This window comes from Aspergillus tanneri (assembly GCF_003426965.1).
Source record: "Aspergillus tanneri strain NIH1004 chromosome Unknown AapTan_2_pilon_pilon_pilon, whole genome shotgun sequence".
Lineage (NCBI taxonomy): Eukaryota > Fungi > Ascomycota > Eurotiomycetes > Eurotiales > Aspergillaceae > Aspergillus > Aspergillus tanneri.
The window spans coordinates 2,546,998-2,561,333 of NW_022984629.1; the positions used below are offsets into that span (position 1 = coordinate 2,546,998).

General features: G+C 48.1%; 6 protein-coding genes across 6 annotated transcripts; 4 read left to right on the plus strand and 2 right to left on the minus strand.

Annotated features, from left to right (window-relative positions):
- Positions 1-143: 143 nt before the first annotated feature.
- Positions 144-2,165, minus strand: lcb2 (putative serine palmitoyltransferase 2; the record flags this gene model as incomplete). The annotated part of the gene is made up of 1 exon (XM_033565529.1): positions 144-2,165. The coding sequence occupies one exon, from the start codon at positions 2,163-2,165 to the stop codon at positions 144-146; it is 2,022 nt and encodes a 673-aa protein (XP_033431286.1).
- Positions 2,166-4,014: 1,849 nt separating this feature from the next.
- ATNIH1004_000825 (uncharacterized protein) lies at positions 4,015-4,862 on the minus strand (the record flags this gene model as incomplete). The annotated part of the gene is made up of 3 exons (XM_033565530.1): positions 4,015-4,126; positions 4,188-4,539; positions 4,682-4,862. 3 exons carry the CDS (start codon positions 4,860-4,862, stop codon positions 4,015-4,017), a joined length of 645 nt encoding a protein of 214 aa, XP_033431287.1.
- Positions 4,863-5,658: 796 nt separating this feature from the next.
- On the plus strand, positions 5,659-6,066 carry ATNIH1004_000826 (uncharacterized protein; the record flags this gene model as incomplete). Its single annotated transcript, XM_033565531.1, has 2 exons — positions 5,659-5,784; positions 5,827-6,066. 2 exons carry the CDS (start codon positions 5,659-5,661, stop codon positions 6,064-6,066), a joined length of 366 nt encoding a protein of 121 aa, XP_033431288.1.
- A 1,951-nt stretch (positions 6,067-8,017) lies between these two features.
- ATNIH1004_000827 (acetoacetate--CoA ligase family protein) lies at positions 8,018-10,156 on the plus strand (the record flags this gene model as incomplete). The annotated part of the gene is made up of 2 exons (XM_033565532.1): positions 8,018-8,248; positions 8,300-10,156. 2 exons carry the CDS (start codon positions 8,018-8,020, stop codon positions 10,154-10,156), a joined length of 2,088 nt encoding a protein of 695 aa, XP_033431289.1.
- A 263-nt stretch (positions 10,157-10,419) lies between these two features.
- MAS2 (mitochondrial-processing protease subunit alpha) lies at positions 10,420-12,366 on the plus strand (the record flags this gene model as incomplete). Its single annotated transcript, XM_033565533.1, has 3 exons — positions 10,420-10,423; positions 10,462-10,694; positions 10,777-12,366. 3 exons carry the CDS (start codon positions 10,420-10,422, stop codon positions 12,364-12,366), a joined length of 1,827 nt encoding a protein of 608 aa, XP_033431290.1.
- A 365-nt stretch (positions 12,367-12,731) lies between these two features.
- Positions 12,732-13,676, plus strand: TOM22 (mitochondrial import receptor subunit TOM22; the record flags this gene model as incomplete). Its single annotated transcript, XM_033565534.1, has 3 exons — positions 12,732-12,843; positions 13,027-13,319; positions 13,623-13,676. The coding sequence occupies 3 exons, from the start codon at positions 12,732-12,734 to the stop codon at positions 13,674-13,676; spliced, it is 459 nt and encodes a 152-aa protein (XP_033431291.1).
- Between the last annotated feature and the right edge of the window lie 660 nt (positions 13,677-14,336).

Genomic DNA, 14,336 nt, shown 5'->3' on the forward strand with positions numbered 1-14,336 from the left:
TGTGAAATTAAAATAAAAAGATATAAAATGGCGAAGAAATGGAAAATCAGACACGGCATGACCAGCATCAACCGAGTCCATGAAAAACCGAGTATGAACTCCTTCCAAATATATGCAAAAGCACCGAATGTACTGATAATGTGCTAGTATAGGGGCGACTTGGCATCTTGAACGCCACGCCTGACGACATCTTCAAGCCGCCAGCGGGGAGGGATCATATTGGGGCTCTGCTGGCGATGGGACTCCTTGTCCATCTCCGGAGGCGGGGTCATCTCGTCATTCGCCGGCAGAGCACCACCAGCAACCCCGGTGGAGAATTTGAGCTGCAGGACATTTCCAATTTCGTCGCACGCGGCGAGGATGCGGTCGAGATCTTCCTTCGTATGCGCTGCGGAGACACAGAACCGGGCTCGGGAGGAAACCAGTGGTGTAGCCGGATAGCCAACGACAACGACGGAAATCTTCCGCCTCAGCATCTCGTGGGAGAAGGCAGGCATCTTTGCTGGATTAAAGAGGAGAATGGGTATAATGGGGGAATCATCATGCCCGTACACAATAAAGCCAAGGCGCTTCAGGCCCAGACGAAGATATCGGGAGTTGAAGGCCAAACGCTGCAGTCTCTCTTCACCCTGGCCTGGAATAAGCTCCCCATTGATGATCCGAAGGGCTGAAGAGATCTGCTCTAAGACAGCGGGGCAGGGGGATTCGCCGTAGATGACGCCAGAATTAGTCGAACGGAGTGTGTCAATCATCATCTTGTCGGCAGCAATATATCCACCATTGGCGCCAAAGGATTTTGTGAGCGTGCCCATGAGAATATCGACCTCTTTCGTATCAATACCAAAGTAATCACAGACACCTCGTCCCCTGGGTCCAATGGCCCCGATCGAGTGTGCCTCATCAACAAATAGATGGAACTTGTAGCGTCGCTTCAAGGCAATCAACCCGGGCAAATTACACATCGACCCTTCCATGGAATAGAGGCCCTCCACCACAACCAAGATCTTCTTCCAAGGCCGATGGGTGCGTGGCTGTCCCTGGCTGATGGCCTCTCGGAGTTTGGTTTCTAGATCCTTCATATCATTGTGCTTGAACATGCCGATAGAAGCTCCAGAAAGGCGCGACCCAAAGCGAATAGATGCATGGTTCAGTTCGTCAGAAATGATTAGACAGCCTTTGCTGACCAAAGCTGGAAAGACGTTTGCATTGGTACCGAAACCCATGGAGAAGACCATTGAAGCCTCTTTACCGACGAACCTGGCGATCAGATCCTCAAGTTCCACGTGAAGGTCCTGCGTTCCGGCCTCAGCACGAGTGCTGGGTGCAACGATGCCGTACTTTCTCACAGCCTCTTCGGCGATATCTGCGCACGGGCCTTCCGACTGAGCGAATCCTAGGTAATTGTACGAGCTGAGGTTCAACGTGTCGGTTGTGGTTCCGGTTAAGTAGAAACTCTTGTTGTGGTCATCCGTGCCGCGATCAATCAGTGTGATATATCTTCCGGGGACACCAGTAACCGGACGTTCAAAGCAATCGTTGATCCGCAGCTTCAGACGGCGGACGTAGAAGTTGTCAAAGTCACTGTTGAGTGCACCGTACCCATTGCGAGGTTTCAGATGACGGTAATTTTCCTCGCGGAAACGTTTCCCAAAGAAGTCACGGACGTGCCCAAACGCAATTAAGATGAGGTAACTGATATAGGTGGTGAGAAGGTAGTAGTATGGAGGCTCGTCCATAATGGGCTCGGGAAATTCACCGCCGGGGTGCTGGCTTGAATACCGGTGGCTCGGATGACCGATGGGTCCAAATTGGGCATGCTGCTTCGCCAGTCGGCGGGCTTCCTCGGGCGAAGGAGGCTGAAAGAGCGTGGTCGGTGGCTCGTCCATATTGGGGTTATCCGCGGTCGCGGTAGAGAGAGAGATGGTCGGTAGCGATAGGGAGGCCGAACTGATGGGAGGGGTGGCAGTGGCCCCACTGACTGCCTGTAGAGCCGCTTGAGCAACCGGCGGTTCGGACTTCGACTTGGGAGAGGTCGAGAAGAACTGGGTCAGACGATTGGGTTTCGCGGGAGGCGCTTTGATGGGTATGCTGCTACCCTTTCCAGGGGCAGGAGAAGTGATGGAAGGGTCGCTGGTAGAAGATGAATTGGCAGATCTGCGAGGCATCGCAAGAGTACGGCGCGACAGACAGACAGGTAAGGTCCTCGAGATGGGAGAATCGTGTTACTGAAGTTAGTGATCCGGTCCTCCACTCAATGGCGTTGGATCAACGGGAGTCGGAACGAGGGACAAGGAATGAGACCGCGAAAGTCAGTCACACAGTTACGAGGAGCATAAGGAGTAGGACCAATGTGGTTGAAGCAGCAAATACAAGGTGTGGGTGGTGGGATGGACGAAGAGAGGAAAGAGCGAAGGGAGTGAAGTCGAAGTTGGAAGAGCGCCAGGAGAGACTCCGAGCAATCCGGATGACTGTGGAAAACTGTGCATTTCCCCTTGCGGTCCTTGCCTATTCGGGTATGGCGCCTTACAGTATACTACCTCACTGTACTCCATTAGTAATAACACGGCGTTTTACAGTACTTAGCCAGACTAATAAACAATTAATACCACTTTGTGTGCATACTAAGTATGTGCAGTACTATGTGCACTTGTAGAAAGGGGAAAAGGTACTTCTGTAAAGGGGCCTGCGGACAAGTATCATCTCTTACGCACATCTCAACCAGGATAACACATTAGATACATAAAAAAGTCGACTATTCTCACGCTATTTACTTGATTGCACGGTTATAGTTTGTATTCTGTACTCGACCTTAAACTCGTTCCTTATAAATAGGAGTATTGTATGGAGTTTTACTGGCCTTAAAAAATTCAGATGTCCATCACAAACAAATCAAAAATACAGGAGACAATACTGGTAGAGACTTCGATACCTAGTTATGACAAATTTTTAATTGTATATAGCCACCTGCAGTCTAATAGAAGTGAAACAAAAAACTAGCACTCGGCACCTACAGAGTACATAAATAGGGACAAAAAATAAATATAAAAAGAAAATAAGAAGTTCTCATACTTCCACTCTTTTAAGCCTGAAAGAAGAGAGAATAACCGCTGAATTTTACTAATATACGTACTTAGTTACTACCCTGCCGACATGTAGTAAATGTTCTGTGTACCTCCAAATGTTGACTGATACTTAACACATTGATGGGACACGTAGATACTACATATAGTCCAGTACTCAACCACAGTGACGCAGATCCAAGCGCCTTCCTAATCCTTATGACTGAAAGAAAAGTACTCCGTTTAGACATATTGCATCGCATATTACTTACCCTTTATCTGCTCGGTTTCGTCTTTGGATGCCTCGGTCTTCTTGTGCTATTTGGTAATCCTTTGGTGGGGACCTCTTAAGTGTCTGTTCGCTACCATTCCCGGCCACACTTGCTTATATTGCTCCAAGCCGGTATGTTGACAGAGGCTAACAGTTCTTTCTATGTATATCAAGCATCTTGCAGGCTAGAAGAGTGGGAGAAACATGCATATGTGGTCACTTCTAATTTCCATTTTTCTCTCTTTCAGAGTGAAGAGGTTGAACCGAGAGACGGAGATTTCCATGGATTATTTAGTCATACTAATTACCTCCAGTGCTGGTTAATTAGGGTAGCAGGGATCACATTTATTAGCGGTAATAGTCCCTCTCCTTTCCAGTCTGTCTCTCGCTTAAACCATTCTCTTTCTTTCTGTTGTTGGAACTGAATTCTTATTGTATAGTTTATACTATCTCTAGCTCATATGCCAATGCTACAGTCTAGAAAGTCGTCGTCACTCGAACCTGATACTCTATCACCAGTTGTGTACACCTTCGCCGCCAAACTAGCAAATCCACGAGGCAAACCATCATACATATAGAATAGAACTCCGTCTAGATTCAAGCCTGCACAAACCGGTACACATGCTTGAGGATATCAGGGGCAGAACAACTGTCCACAGTCTATATACATATCCGGCAATGTCCTTAGATCTTAGATATGCCCGGCGAAAAAGTCGACCGACTATGAACGTAACTGATCTGCTGCAAACTACGACTCATCTCTCCCCGGAGTTCCGATCCCAACAGTCCATAAACACTGTGAAAAATTAACATCAGTAAAATAAAATAAACAACCATAAAACAAAAAAGAGACGAACCCAGCCTTTGCCTTAGGCGCCCATTTCCTCGCCAACTCCACCGCCACAAGCAGCATATCCTCCGGCTCCGCAATCGCATCAACCAATCCATCCTGCAAAGCCTCTTTGCCGCTGAATCGGTGTCCCTCGAGAAGCACCTTACGTGCTACCTGCGGATGCAGTTTCAGACGAGGAAGCACACCCACCCCCGGGAAATACATCCCAGGTCCACAGGCGGCATGCACATGAATCCGCGCCGCGAGTTCATGATGCGGTAGTCGTGCGCAAAGGCGAGTGGACAGCCGGCCCCAAAGGTGTGGCCTGTTACGAGGGCGATGGTGGGAAGGGGGAAGTCGAGAATCGTGTGGAGTAACTATCATCCCGGGAATCAATCATGGATTCATCTGTCTGTATGTTTGGATATTTGGGACAGACAGGGTAGAATCCATCTGCATTGGCGTTAGGATTTCGTTCACATTCCTCGAGGTCAAGCCCCTAATATGATTAGTATTTACCATTATGCCCAAAATATTTGTAGTAGGGTATGTATACCGTGCAGAAGAACTTGGAGTCTTGGCCGCGCGTGATAACAGCACCCTCCGAATTGGGCCCTAGAGTCTCACAGATGCTGTTGAAAGCGCGAATTATTTCCTGGCAGAATTGTTGGTCCAGTCGATTTTCAGGGCTTTTCTGCATCGCGATGATGAAAATATTTCCCTGTCGTTCGAGGGCGAGGTTTTGGAATACGGTAGTTATGATGATATTGGATATTATAATGGATAATGTAATAAGTATTATAGATGATAGATATAACAAATGATAGAATAATGCAGGTTAAAGAGTTGGTTGTACTCATAGGTACTGAGTTTACCGATCCCGAGGCACGTCTAACCGACAGCCGCTTACACAGACATACGGATATAAGTACTAGAGCAGTAATTCAAGCATTCAATATAAACATTCTAATCCGTCTGCCGAAAATCCTTCATCTCCTGAGCATCATCCTGATCACTGAACGCTTAATAAGAAGTTCCACCAAGTCAACAATCTGCGACACTAACCCCCTGATACTTGATATTGCGTACTCAAACATTGCCTGCGTCGACTCGAAACTGGATTATAATTAACAGAGGAATATTCACTCTAGTGATTATGTATCAACCTTTCAATGACAATGTATTGTTCTGCTTCCTTCGCCCAGAAATGATACACAATCCTTACACCTGGCACAATGTCTCCGATATCATTTGGTATTTGGAGAGGAATTTTTCTACCTGTATAGCATAATGGGCATGTTAATGATATGTGCACGGCTTCAGTGCTCAGACTAGCCAAGTGGTAGTTATTATACGGCTCAGGCGTGAGACAGACAGCGTACTGCTATCCAAACGGCCTTGCTCTTGAGTTTCTTCAATTCCAGCACCGAAGGTAATTGCAATTCGACCTAGCCCGCCGAGGCCATTCATCATGCGCACGAGACAAACGCACATCAATGCAGCTCCTTGCCTCCCTCCCGTCGGCACGATCAGCGAAAACTGAAAAGACTCTGGTGGCCTGCATCCTTCGACGGGTGATCCCCCTGGGCATGCATCGTCCAATTCAATTTGTCCTAGATCGGGTTCGTGCACCAGCACTGTCGCTATCATTCGAGGACTTGTAGGAAGACGACTGTGATGCAGTGGTCTATACACCCCATGTCAAGTCTGCTCTGAAACGGATTCTCATCTGGCAATGCGAGTTTGCAATTGCCATGACCGACCCGTTCGTGATTGTCTATCCGGGTTCTGATGACTTCTCCCAGGGAAAGATGGTCCGTTCCGGTGACAGCCGTTGGAGAAACTGGAGCAAGTCAGAATTTGTCCCTGTGGTACATTGGCTTCGTGGCTTCGATCGAACATGAGGGTTCCTCCTTACATTGTTCTGTCAGACTCTTTGTCTCCTTGACGTCAGTTTACTACTAGTATGTCTACGTGACCCATATTCTTATCTGAAACTAACATGATCCTCAGAGCTGCGCGTTTGGCCTTATGCAACCATGCCTGCTGTTTATCTGCTAATCTTGAAGCATCGAGCTGCAGTGAAAGACCCTCGAGATGGCCAAATACCTCCCTGTCATCGTGTATGTTCATGTTCCAGTCCCTCCCCCAGGGCATAATCTTCCCTGTTTAACATGGTCGCAACTAGAATGGCACTGACCGTACTCCCGATGATCCTCTGGGGAATAAACGTCGTGTCGAGAACTATCTGATACAGAAAAGCTTAGGAACTGTCTCTATTTCGACAGATAAACTGCCTATAGTCTTCGATTCGGCGTCAAGAGGGTTTCAGAGCTCGTCTGAAGAACCTTTTAATCCATCCAACCGGATATCGTAAACATCACACTCGGTCCGAAGGACGTTCTGATGATATTCTTTTCGGATATATTCGAGAGAGAACCGCAGATTTATAGGATCTGTGCCTCTATCAGGATACTTTACTTTCCGATGATGCCAAGGTCGTGCATGATGACGAGTAGGACTCTTCTATAGTCCAGCAACGATGTCAATATCATCGATCGTCCGATGGGTACGCTCTTTGATCCAAATCTCCGGGTGTCTGATAACGGTATGCCCGGATTCTGGGAAGTGGTCTCCTTTCCTTCCGTGGTGGATTTATCTCCTATCTCTTCCCTACCGGCACAGACGGGGTGAGAGAAGATTGGGAGTCCCACGCGACGTCCTGCGATGTATCTGTATCTGACCAGGGATATGGGGATTCTCCAACCCGGAGAGTGACGGAAGTGTAGGATGCTGTGTAGTTTCTTTACAGCATGCCACTCTTTGGGGAATGAATTTGTATATTTAAAGTGGATATTCTAGATACAGCCCTTAATTAAATTTCTTAAATTTATCACGCTTTTGAAGGGTTGGTTAATAAAAAATAGCGTGCAGCTTCCGGGTAATGTACTAACAAATCTACTAATGCAGTGCACTAACCAATAATAAAACTCATTTCAGCTCTATATCTTAGGATTTGGAATTTAGGTTTGGCTAAGATTTCCTGAGACTGCTATTTTCTATAGAATATTATATAGAGTACTATGACCATGGAATAGTCGTGGACTATATAGTTCTTAGTAAAGGCTTATCATTTGCTCAAAAGCCCTAATCAGTGTATGCCAAGCATTATTTCATTCTGACCTATGGTAAGAAAATTTAGAATTTTCAACACGAAAAAGTATAATAAGAAATTCTGGTGGATAGAATCAAAAGACCCAATAAATCAGAACTATTCATAAATGCTATTGAATACTTCTTTACTTACATTTAGATCCACTCAAATCAATTCAGTGAGATGACAAAAGCACCCGATTGCCCCTGCCTCTATTGTTATTTCCTGTAAAGAGAGTCATTCCACTGCCTAAACAGTCAGGCAGATTCCATACTATAAAATAAAATGTGACGCTACGCTCGGCAATAAGCATCACAACATTTTCTTCAGTTATCAGTGAGATTACCCCTCCTTCATATGCTCTGGGTCAACAAATCATCCCAATCACGTTCTGGCGGGTCTTTTCTCCCCAACCCACAGTTTCTCCGGAAATTTCCGCCCCAGATACGGGTTGCTGAGCGGGTGAGCGGGCCTCTCTTCCGCCTGGCTATCCACGGCGCATTCCCTGATTCTTCTCATATAGACTGCTCAAGGGGATGACTATTCTCTATTCACTCCCTTCGGTCTGCTCGCCCAGTATTTGAACGCGTGATTCGGAATTCTCCAACAAAGGTGTATCTAGCATTGAGTCACTCATAGCCAGTCACTTGTTCGGCACGTATACTGGAGATCCTGTGGGAAGAGGGCCGGCAATCGCAATCATGTCCTTGAATGGTTTGAACGGCACCTCCTCCGGTTCGAAAGAGCTATGGCGTCACTCCTCTCCCACCAATACGCAAATATATGACTTTATGAGGAAAACAAACCAATGTTATGGCACCTCGCTGAATAGCTACAATGATCTCTGGCAGTGGAGTATCTCCGAGCCGGCCAAATTCTGGGAGCATCTGTGGCACTATACCGACATCAAAGCGCATGTCCCATATAGTACGGTATGCTGTCCTACAAACGAATGTATGCCAGGATTTTCTAATGTTATGTAGGTTTTAAACTCGGACAAGCTTCTCTTTCCTAGACCCAACTTCTTTGAGGGATGTAAGCTCAATTTTGCCGAGAATCTGCTCTACCCAGCTGCTGCGCCGGATGAAAATACCGTCGCGATCATCGCCGCTACGGAGGCTGATCGGGAGTATATCTCATGGAAGGAGCTGCGAAATCGTGTCCGAAAGTGCGCCAATGCGCTGAAAGAAGCCGGATTGCAGCCTGGCGATCGAGTGGCAGGATTCTTGGGAAACCATGCAAATACCGTGGTTGCGATGCTAGCGACAACCTCGATAGGCGCTTTCTGGACGGGCGTCTCCCCCGATACCGGCGTGCATGCGGTATTGGAGCGTCTGAGCCAGATAGAGCCGAAGATCCTATTCGCCGATAATGCCTCTCTATACAATGGTAAAGTGCATGGTACAAACGCCAAACTCCGTGAAATTATCCCCGCTCTGCCAAAGCTCGAAAAGTTGGTTATATTCGAGACCATCAAGTCGCACGATTTCAGCCTCGAGGAAGTGTCTCCCATTCAGGGGAACGTGTCTAGCTATGAAGTATTCCTCGCTTCAGCCAGGAACCAGTCAGCGCCCCTTGAATTTGCGAGTCTACCGCCTGAACATCCGGTGTATATCTTGTACTCCTCGGGTACTACCGGGGCGCCGAAGCCCATTGTGCATGGCTCTCTTGGAACGTTGTTGCAGCATAAGAAAGAACACGTGCTTCATTGCGATATACGCCCCGGGGACCGTCTGTTCTATTTCACCACTGTTACTTGGATGATGTGGCACTGGTTGGTCTCCGGTCTTGCGAGCGGTGCGACCATTATTTTGTATGACGGCTCACCATTCCGACCCTTCGACGCGGAAGGGGGGAGCGGAGAGATGGCAATGCCGCGCCTGATTGATGAACTGCAGATAACTCACTTCGGGACCTCGGCGAAATACCTCTCGGTCCTTGAACAGGCATCCCTCAACCCTACGACGCATCCTCACCGACCGGTGACCCTTCGATCGCTGAAGGCCATCTTCAGTACTGGATCTCCCCTGGCGCCTTCCACCTTCGAATACGTCTACTCCTCCATCCATCCCGATATTATGCTGGGCTCCATCACCGGTGGTACCGATATCTTGTCTTTGTTCTGTAGCTGCTGTCCCATTCTTCCCGTCTACAGGGGCGAGATTCAGTGCCGCTCTCTTGCGATGGCTGTTTCTGTGTTTGACTACGCCGGTAACGATATTAGTTCCTCCAATGAGCCCGGCGACCTAGTTTGCACCAAGCCGTTCCCCGCACAGCCAGTCATGTTTTGGCCTCCTGGACCCGTGGGAGCCGAAAAATACCGTAAAAGTTATTTTGACGTCTTCGGATCGGCCATCTGGCATCATGGCGATTTTGTGCGGTTGAACCCCGAAACGGGAGGCGTGATGATGCTGGGTCGCAGTGACGGCGTTCTGAAGCCCGCTGGTGTGCGATTTGGAAGCGCGGAGATCTATAATATCCTCCTGAAGCATTTTGCAGACGAGGTTGAGGATTCTCTCTGTGTGGGACGCAGACGAGAAGGAATAGACACGGACGAAACCGTCGTTCTGTTTGTGAAACTGGGCTCGCAGAATGGATTTTCAAGTATACCGTCTGACCTGGCAGCACGGATCCAGGCGACTATCCGCAAGGAGCTGAGCCCTCGTCATGTCCCTGGTGTTGTAGATGCTTGCCCAGATATCCCCGTCACATCCAATGGCAAGAAGGTTGAGAATGCTGTGAAGCAGATACTGTGCGGACTCAATATTAAGATTGGCGCGAGTGTTGCCAATGCGTCTTGCCTCGATTGGTATCGCACTTGGGCACAAGAACATTCATAGACGTTTAATGTCCATATTTGGACAAAAGAAAAGTGGATACACTGTGAGAACGATTATTAGCCTCATTCTAGATGCCATAGACTGCTTTGTGATTTAGAAGCTGCAGATACCTTCTATTAGTCAATGGGATTCTAGACCTGCTGTAGAAGAACACCTTCTTTTGCCACCGTTGAGTAATCGACTCTGATTTCTGGATTTCTGGGAGATATTCTCTCCTATTTCCTTTTAATTTGAATTTTCTGCAAAATATGCCATCGCCCTCAATGTGTCAAGATGCTAACTGGTGATTGCTGGTGCCTGATTAGATAAGCATCTCCGAATCTCCGCCAAATCCTTGCAACCAAAACCTTCGAGCAACGGCTTCAAGAAGCCCGACGGGGAAGACCAATTCGATCGAGGTGCAACCCCAACAGTCCATCTGCTGATCATGACGATGCGTCGCTCCGTGTTGCGGGCCGTGGAGTCTGCAAAGCCACTTGCCCGCGTACCTCGTTCAGTCTCCAGAGGCTTTTCTACCGCCAACGAAGCCACTGCCAAGGTAAAAATTTCCCAGACCTTCCTCCCAAATATCCATGATATCGTGTTTGATTCTGATCTGACGACTGCTTTGTTCTCTACAGGACCCTGTAGAGCTAGACCAGATTACCACGCTGTCAAATGGTATCCGTGTCGCGACCGAATCCCTGCCAGGCCCGTTTTCCGGCGTTGGCGTCTACGTCGATGCTGGCTCTCGATATGAGGATGATAGTTTACGGGGTGTAAGTCACATTATGGATCGATTGGCTTTTAAATCTACAAAGTCTCGCTCCAGTGACGACATGCTGGAGACCCTCGAGAACTTGGGAGGTAATATCCAGTGCGCCTCGTCTCGAGAGTCGTTGATGTACCAGTCCGCCAGCTTTAACTCGGCAGTCCCTACGACTCTCAGCCTCTTGGCGGAAACGATCCGTGATCCGCTCATCACAGAGGAGGAGGTCCATCAACAGTTGGCCACGGCGGAATACGAAATCGGCGAGATTTGGGCGAAACCGGAGCTCATCCTACCTGAGTTGGTTCATACAGCTGCTTACAAGAATAACACGTTGGGCAACCCTTTACTATGTCCGGCGGAGAGATTGGGGGAGATTAATAAGGCTGTGGTGGAAAAATACCGAGAGACTTTCTTCAACCCCGAGCGCATGGTCGTTGCGTTTGCTGGTGTGCCGCATGTGTTGGCTGTCCAGCTCACGGAGAAGCTGTTCGGTGATATGAAGAGCAAAGGGTTGAATAAAGGTCCTGCTTTGTCAGGTGCCGGTGTCGACACGACCCTTGCAAACTCGAACGCGACCGTCTCTGAGGGACTGATGCCGGCCTCACAGAAGGCGCAGTCTGGTCTTCTCTCCAAGTTACCGTTCTTAAAGAACCTCTCAGGTTCCAATGAAGCTGTGACACCAACGGATCCCGCATTCTCGTCTTTGGACTTGTCACGCCCTTCTCACTACACCGGTGGCTTCCTTTCTCTTCCACCGATTCCTCCGCCCGCGAACCCCATGCTTCCCCGGCTGAGCTATATTCACCTCGCTTTCGAGGCCCTGCCTATTTCGAATCCCGATATCTATGCCCTTGCAACTCTCCAGACACTTCTCGGAGGGGGTGGGTCCTTCTCCGCTGGCGGTCCGGGCAAGGGAATGTATTCCCGCCTCTACACAAACGTCCTCAACCAACATGGGTGGGTTGAGAGTTGCATTGCATTCAACCATAGCTACACCGATAGCGGTATTTTCGGAATCTCCGCATCATGCAGCCCGACCCGGACAACCGAGATGCTGGAGGTGATGTGTCGTGAGCTGCAATCACTGACGATCGATACGGGATTCACAGCCTTGCAGCCGCAGGAGGTTAACCGCGCGAAGAATCAGCTCCGCTCTTCGCTACTCATGAACCTGGAGTCGCGTATGGTTGAGCTGGAAGACCTCGGTCGTCAGGTCCAAGTGCACGGCCGTAAGGTCGGAGTGAAGGAGATGTGCGAACGTATCGAAGCACTGACCGTGGAGGATCTGCGACGCGTTGCGCGACAAGTCTTTGGCGGCAATGTCCAGAACAAGGGACAGGGTACCGGTAAACCCACTGTGGTGCTGCAGGAGGGCGAGCTGGAAGGATATAAGCTTCGTTCATTCCCGTGGGAGGAGATCCAGGAACGGATCGCACGATGGAAACTGGGACGGAGGTAAATATTCGATTCACCGGTGTCGGCGGCAGTTAGAAAGCATTATCTTTTGATGAAGTGTATGCTATAGAATTGTAGGACGGGTGGCCTGAAATTTCTTCACTCTGTGTAATTAGGAGGATAGGTTTCATTAGATGTACTATATCTCGAAGACCAAGTATATAAATAGTAGATATTTGGTACGGAGTTGATAGAGTATTCGGGTGAAGCTCCTTGCCGCTTTAGGCTCCCGGGAAAAAGTTGGAACGAACTTCGAATCCGCCATCCACCATCCTCCGTCACTTTCTCTCACCTTCATCTTCCATCCACGACCTTTGCCGCACGACCCATTTCCCGCCGGTCTTCACGTCCTTTAAATTTCACGTCACAATGGTCAAGCTCACCGAAGTCGAGGATGAGCACTTTGCTCAGGAAAAGCCCCAATCCAGCAAGCACAATGTCCTTTTGGCCGAGGACGACGAGGACGACTACACTGATACCGGTTAGTACTCTGGCATTTTGCATCGAATGAATTGTCCCAGAGCAATCGATCATCATTATTGCAGGCGACTCAGGCTCAACCCTGTCCCTTCGCGATATTTCTTTCATTTCAACCCACCCAACACCGACCACCAAGCTATATCCAGCATGGCGAAAAAAATCTAACACTAATTCTAAACTGCAGAGTCCGAAATTTCGAACGATTCCGACCTTGACGAATTCGAGAGCGAGGGCCTGTACGAACGTTTGTCGGCCTTGAAAGATATGATTCCCCCTTCTACCCGTCGCCACGTCTCCAGTACTGTTTCCTCCGTTACCTCGTTTACAAAGTCCAGCATTGCCTTCAGCGGCAAGGCGTTGTGGATCATCAGCACCAGCGCTTTCCTTCTGGGTGTTCCATGGGCCCTTGCCTATGCCGAGGAGGAGCAGTATATCCAGATGGAGCGTGAGCAGGGTATGATTAAGGGTGCCAACGAGGTATGTGAATAGACGGCGTTTTCTTTTATTTGCATAGCGTTGGTGTTTTGGGTTCTACCTATTTTATTGCCATTGTTTTCTGTTGTTTTTGATCTCCCGTCCGGTGAATCGCGCAGATGTGAAAATTCTTCCGTCATCCGGATTGCACGCCAAGAAGCTGAAAATGCGTCGCTTTGCCTTCCACTTGCCTTACTTCCATTGGTTTTTTTTTTTTTTTTTTTTTTTTTTTTTTTTTTTTTTTTTTTTTTTTTTTTTATTTCAATCAGGTGAATTGTGACGTAGTACTGATAAATGTTTTTGCAGATGCTCACGCCAGGTGCTTCTTCGGATGAGAAGACGGCTCAACCTTCCTTGTAAATAAATCCTACCGCCAAAGGTGAAGACCACAACAGGTGGAAAGAATCAACCATGACAATGACCATTACCTTGTCTCTGTCCGAAGCTTGCTGTTTCGTGATATACCGTACATGACCGTCTGCCTGGGGCGGAAATCAATGTCGGCTCTGTAGTACGGAATAAATTGTGGTTCACCAAACAAAAAAACATTATACGACCATGACCATGATAAAATGTGTGCATTTCTGGGTTGGAACACAAAATGGATGTACAAGAAACATGGGTGGGATTTTACTTTAAGGTGATATCAGAGGTTCAGTTCTGATGGTTATGGACGTGGTATTCGTCCACCTGTTAATTTCGGAGCCTTTGGTCTCTTCGACTATTTTTTCTTCCCTCATGCCTTTTGGTCTGGAGTGCTGGATCTCGGGCATTGGCTGTATCTGTATTTGTATAACTGGGTTTATATTTCATTTGCTTTTCTTTTTTGTCCTGGTTCGTTTCGTCATGTCCATTGCTACTTTGATCGACTCCTTTTCTAGATAATGGAATATGAACGTGAATTATTCTAGTGTAGCTACATATTCCTATCCTGAGTGCTCTATTAACCACTGTTGTTATTCATGGCCATCTACATTCAAATGTAGAGGCTATGGTTCATTTTATGGCTAAATGGGAAAC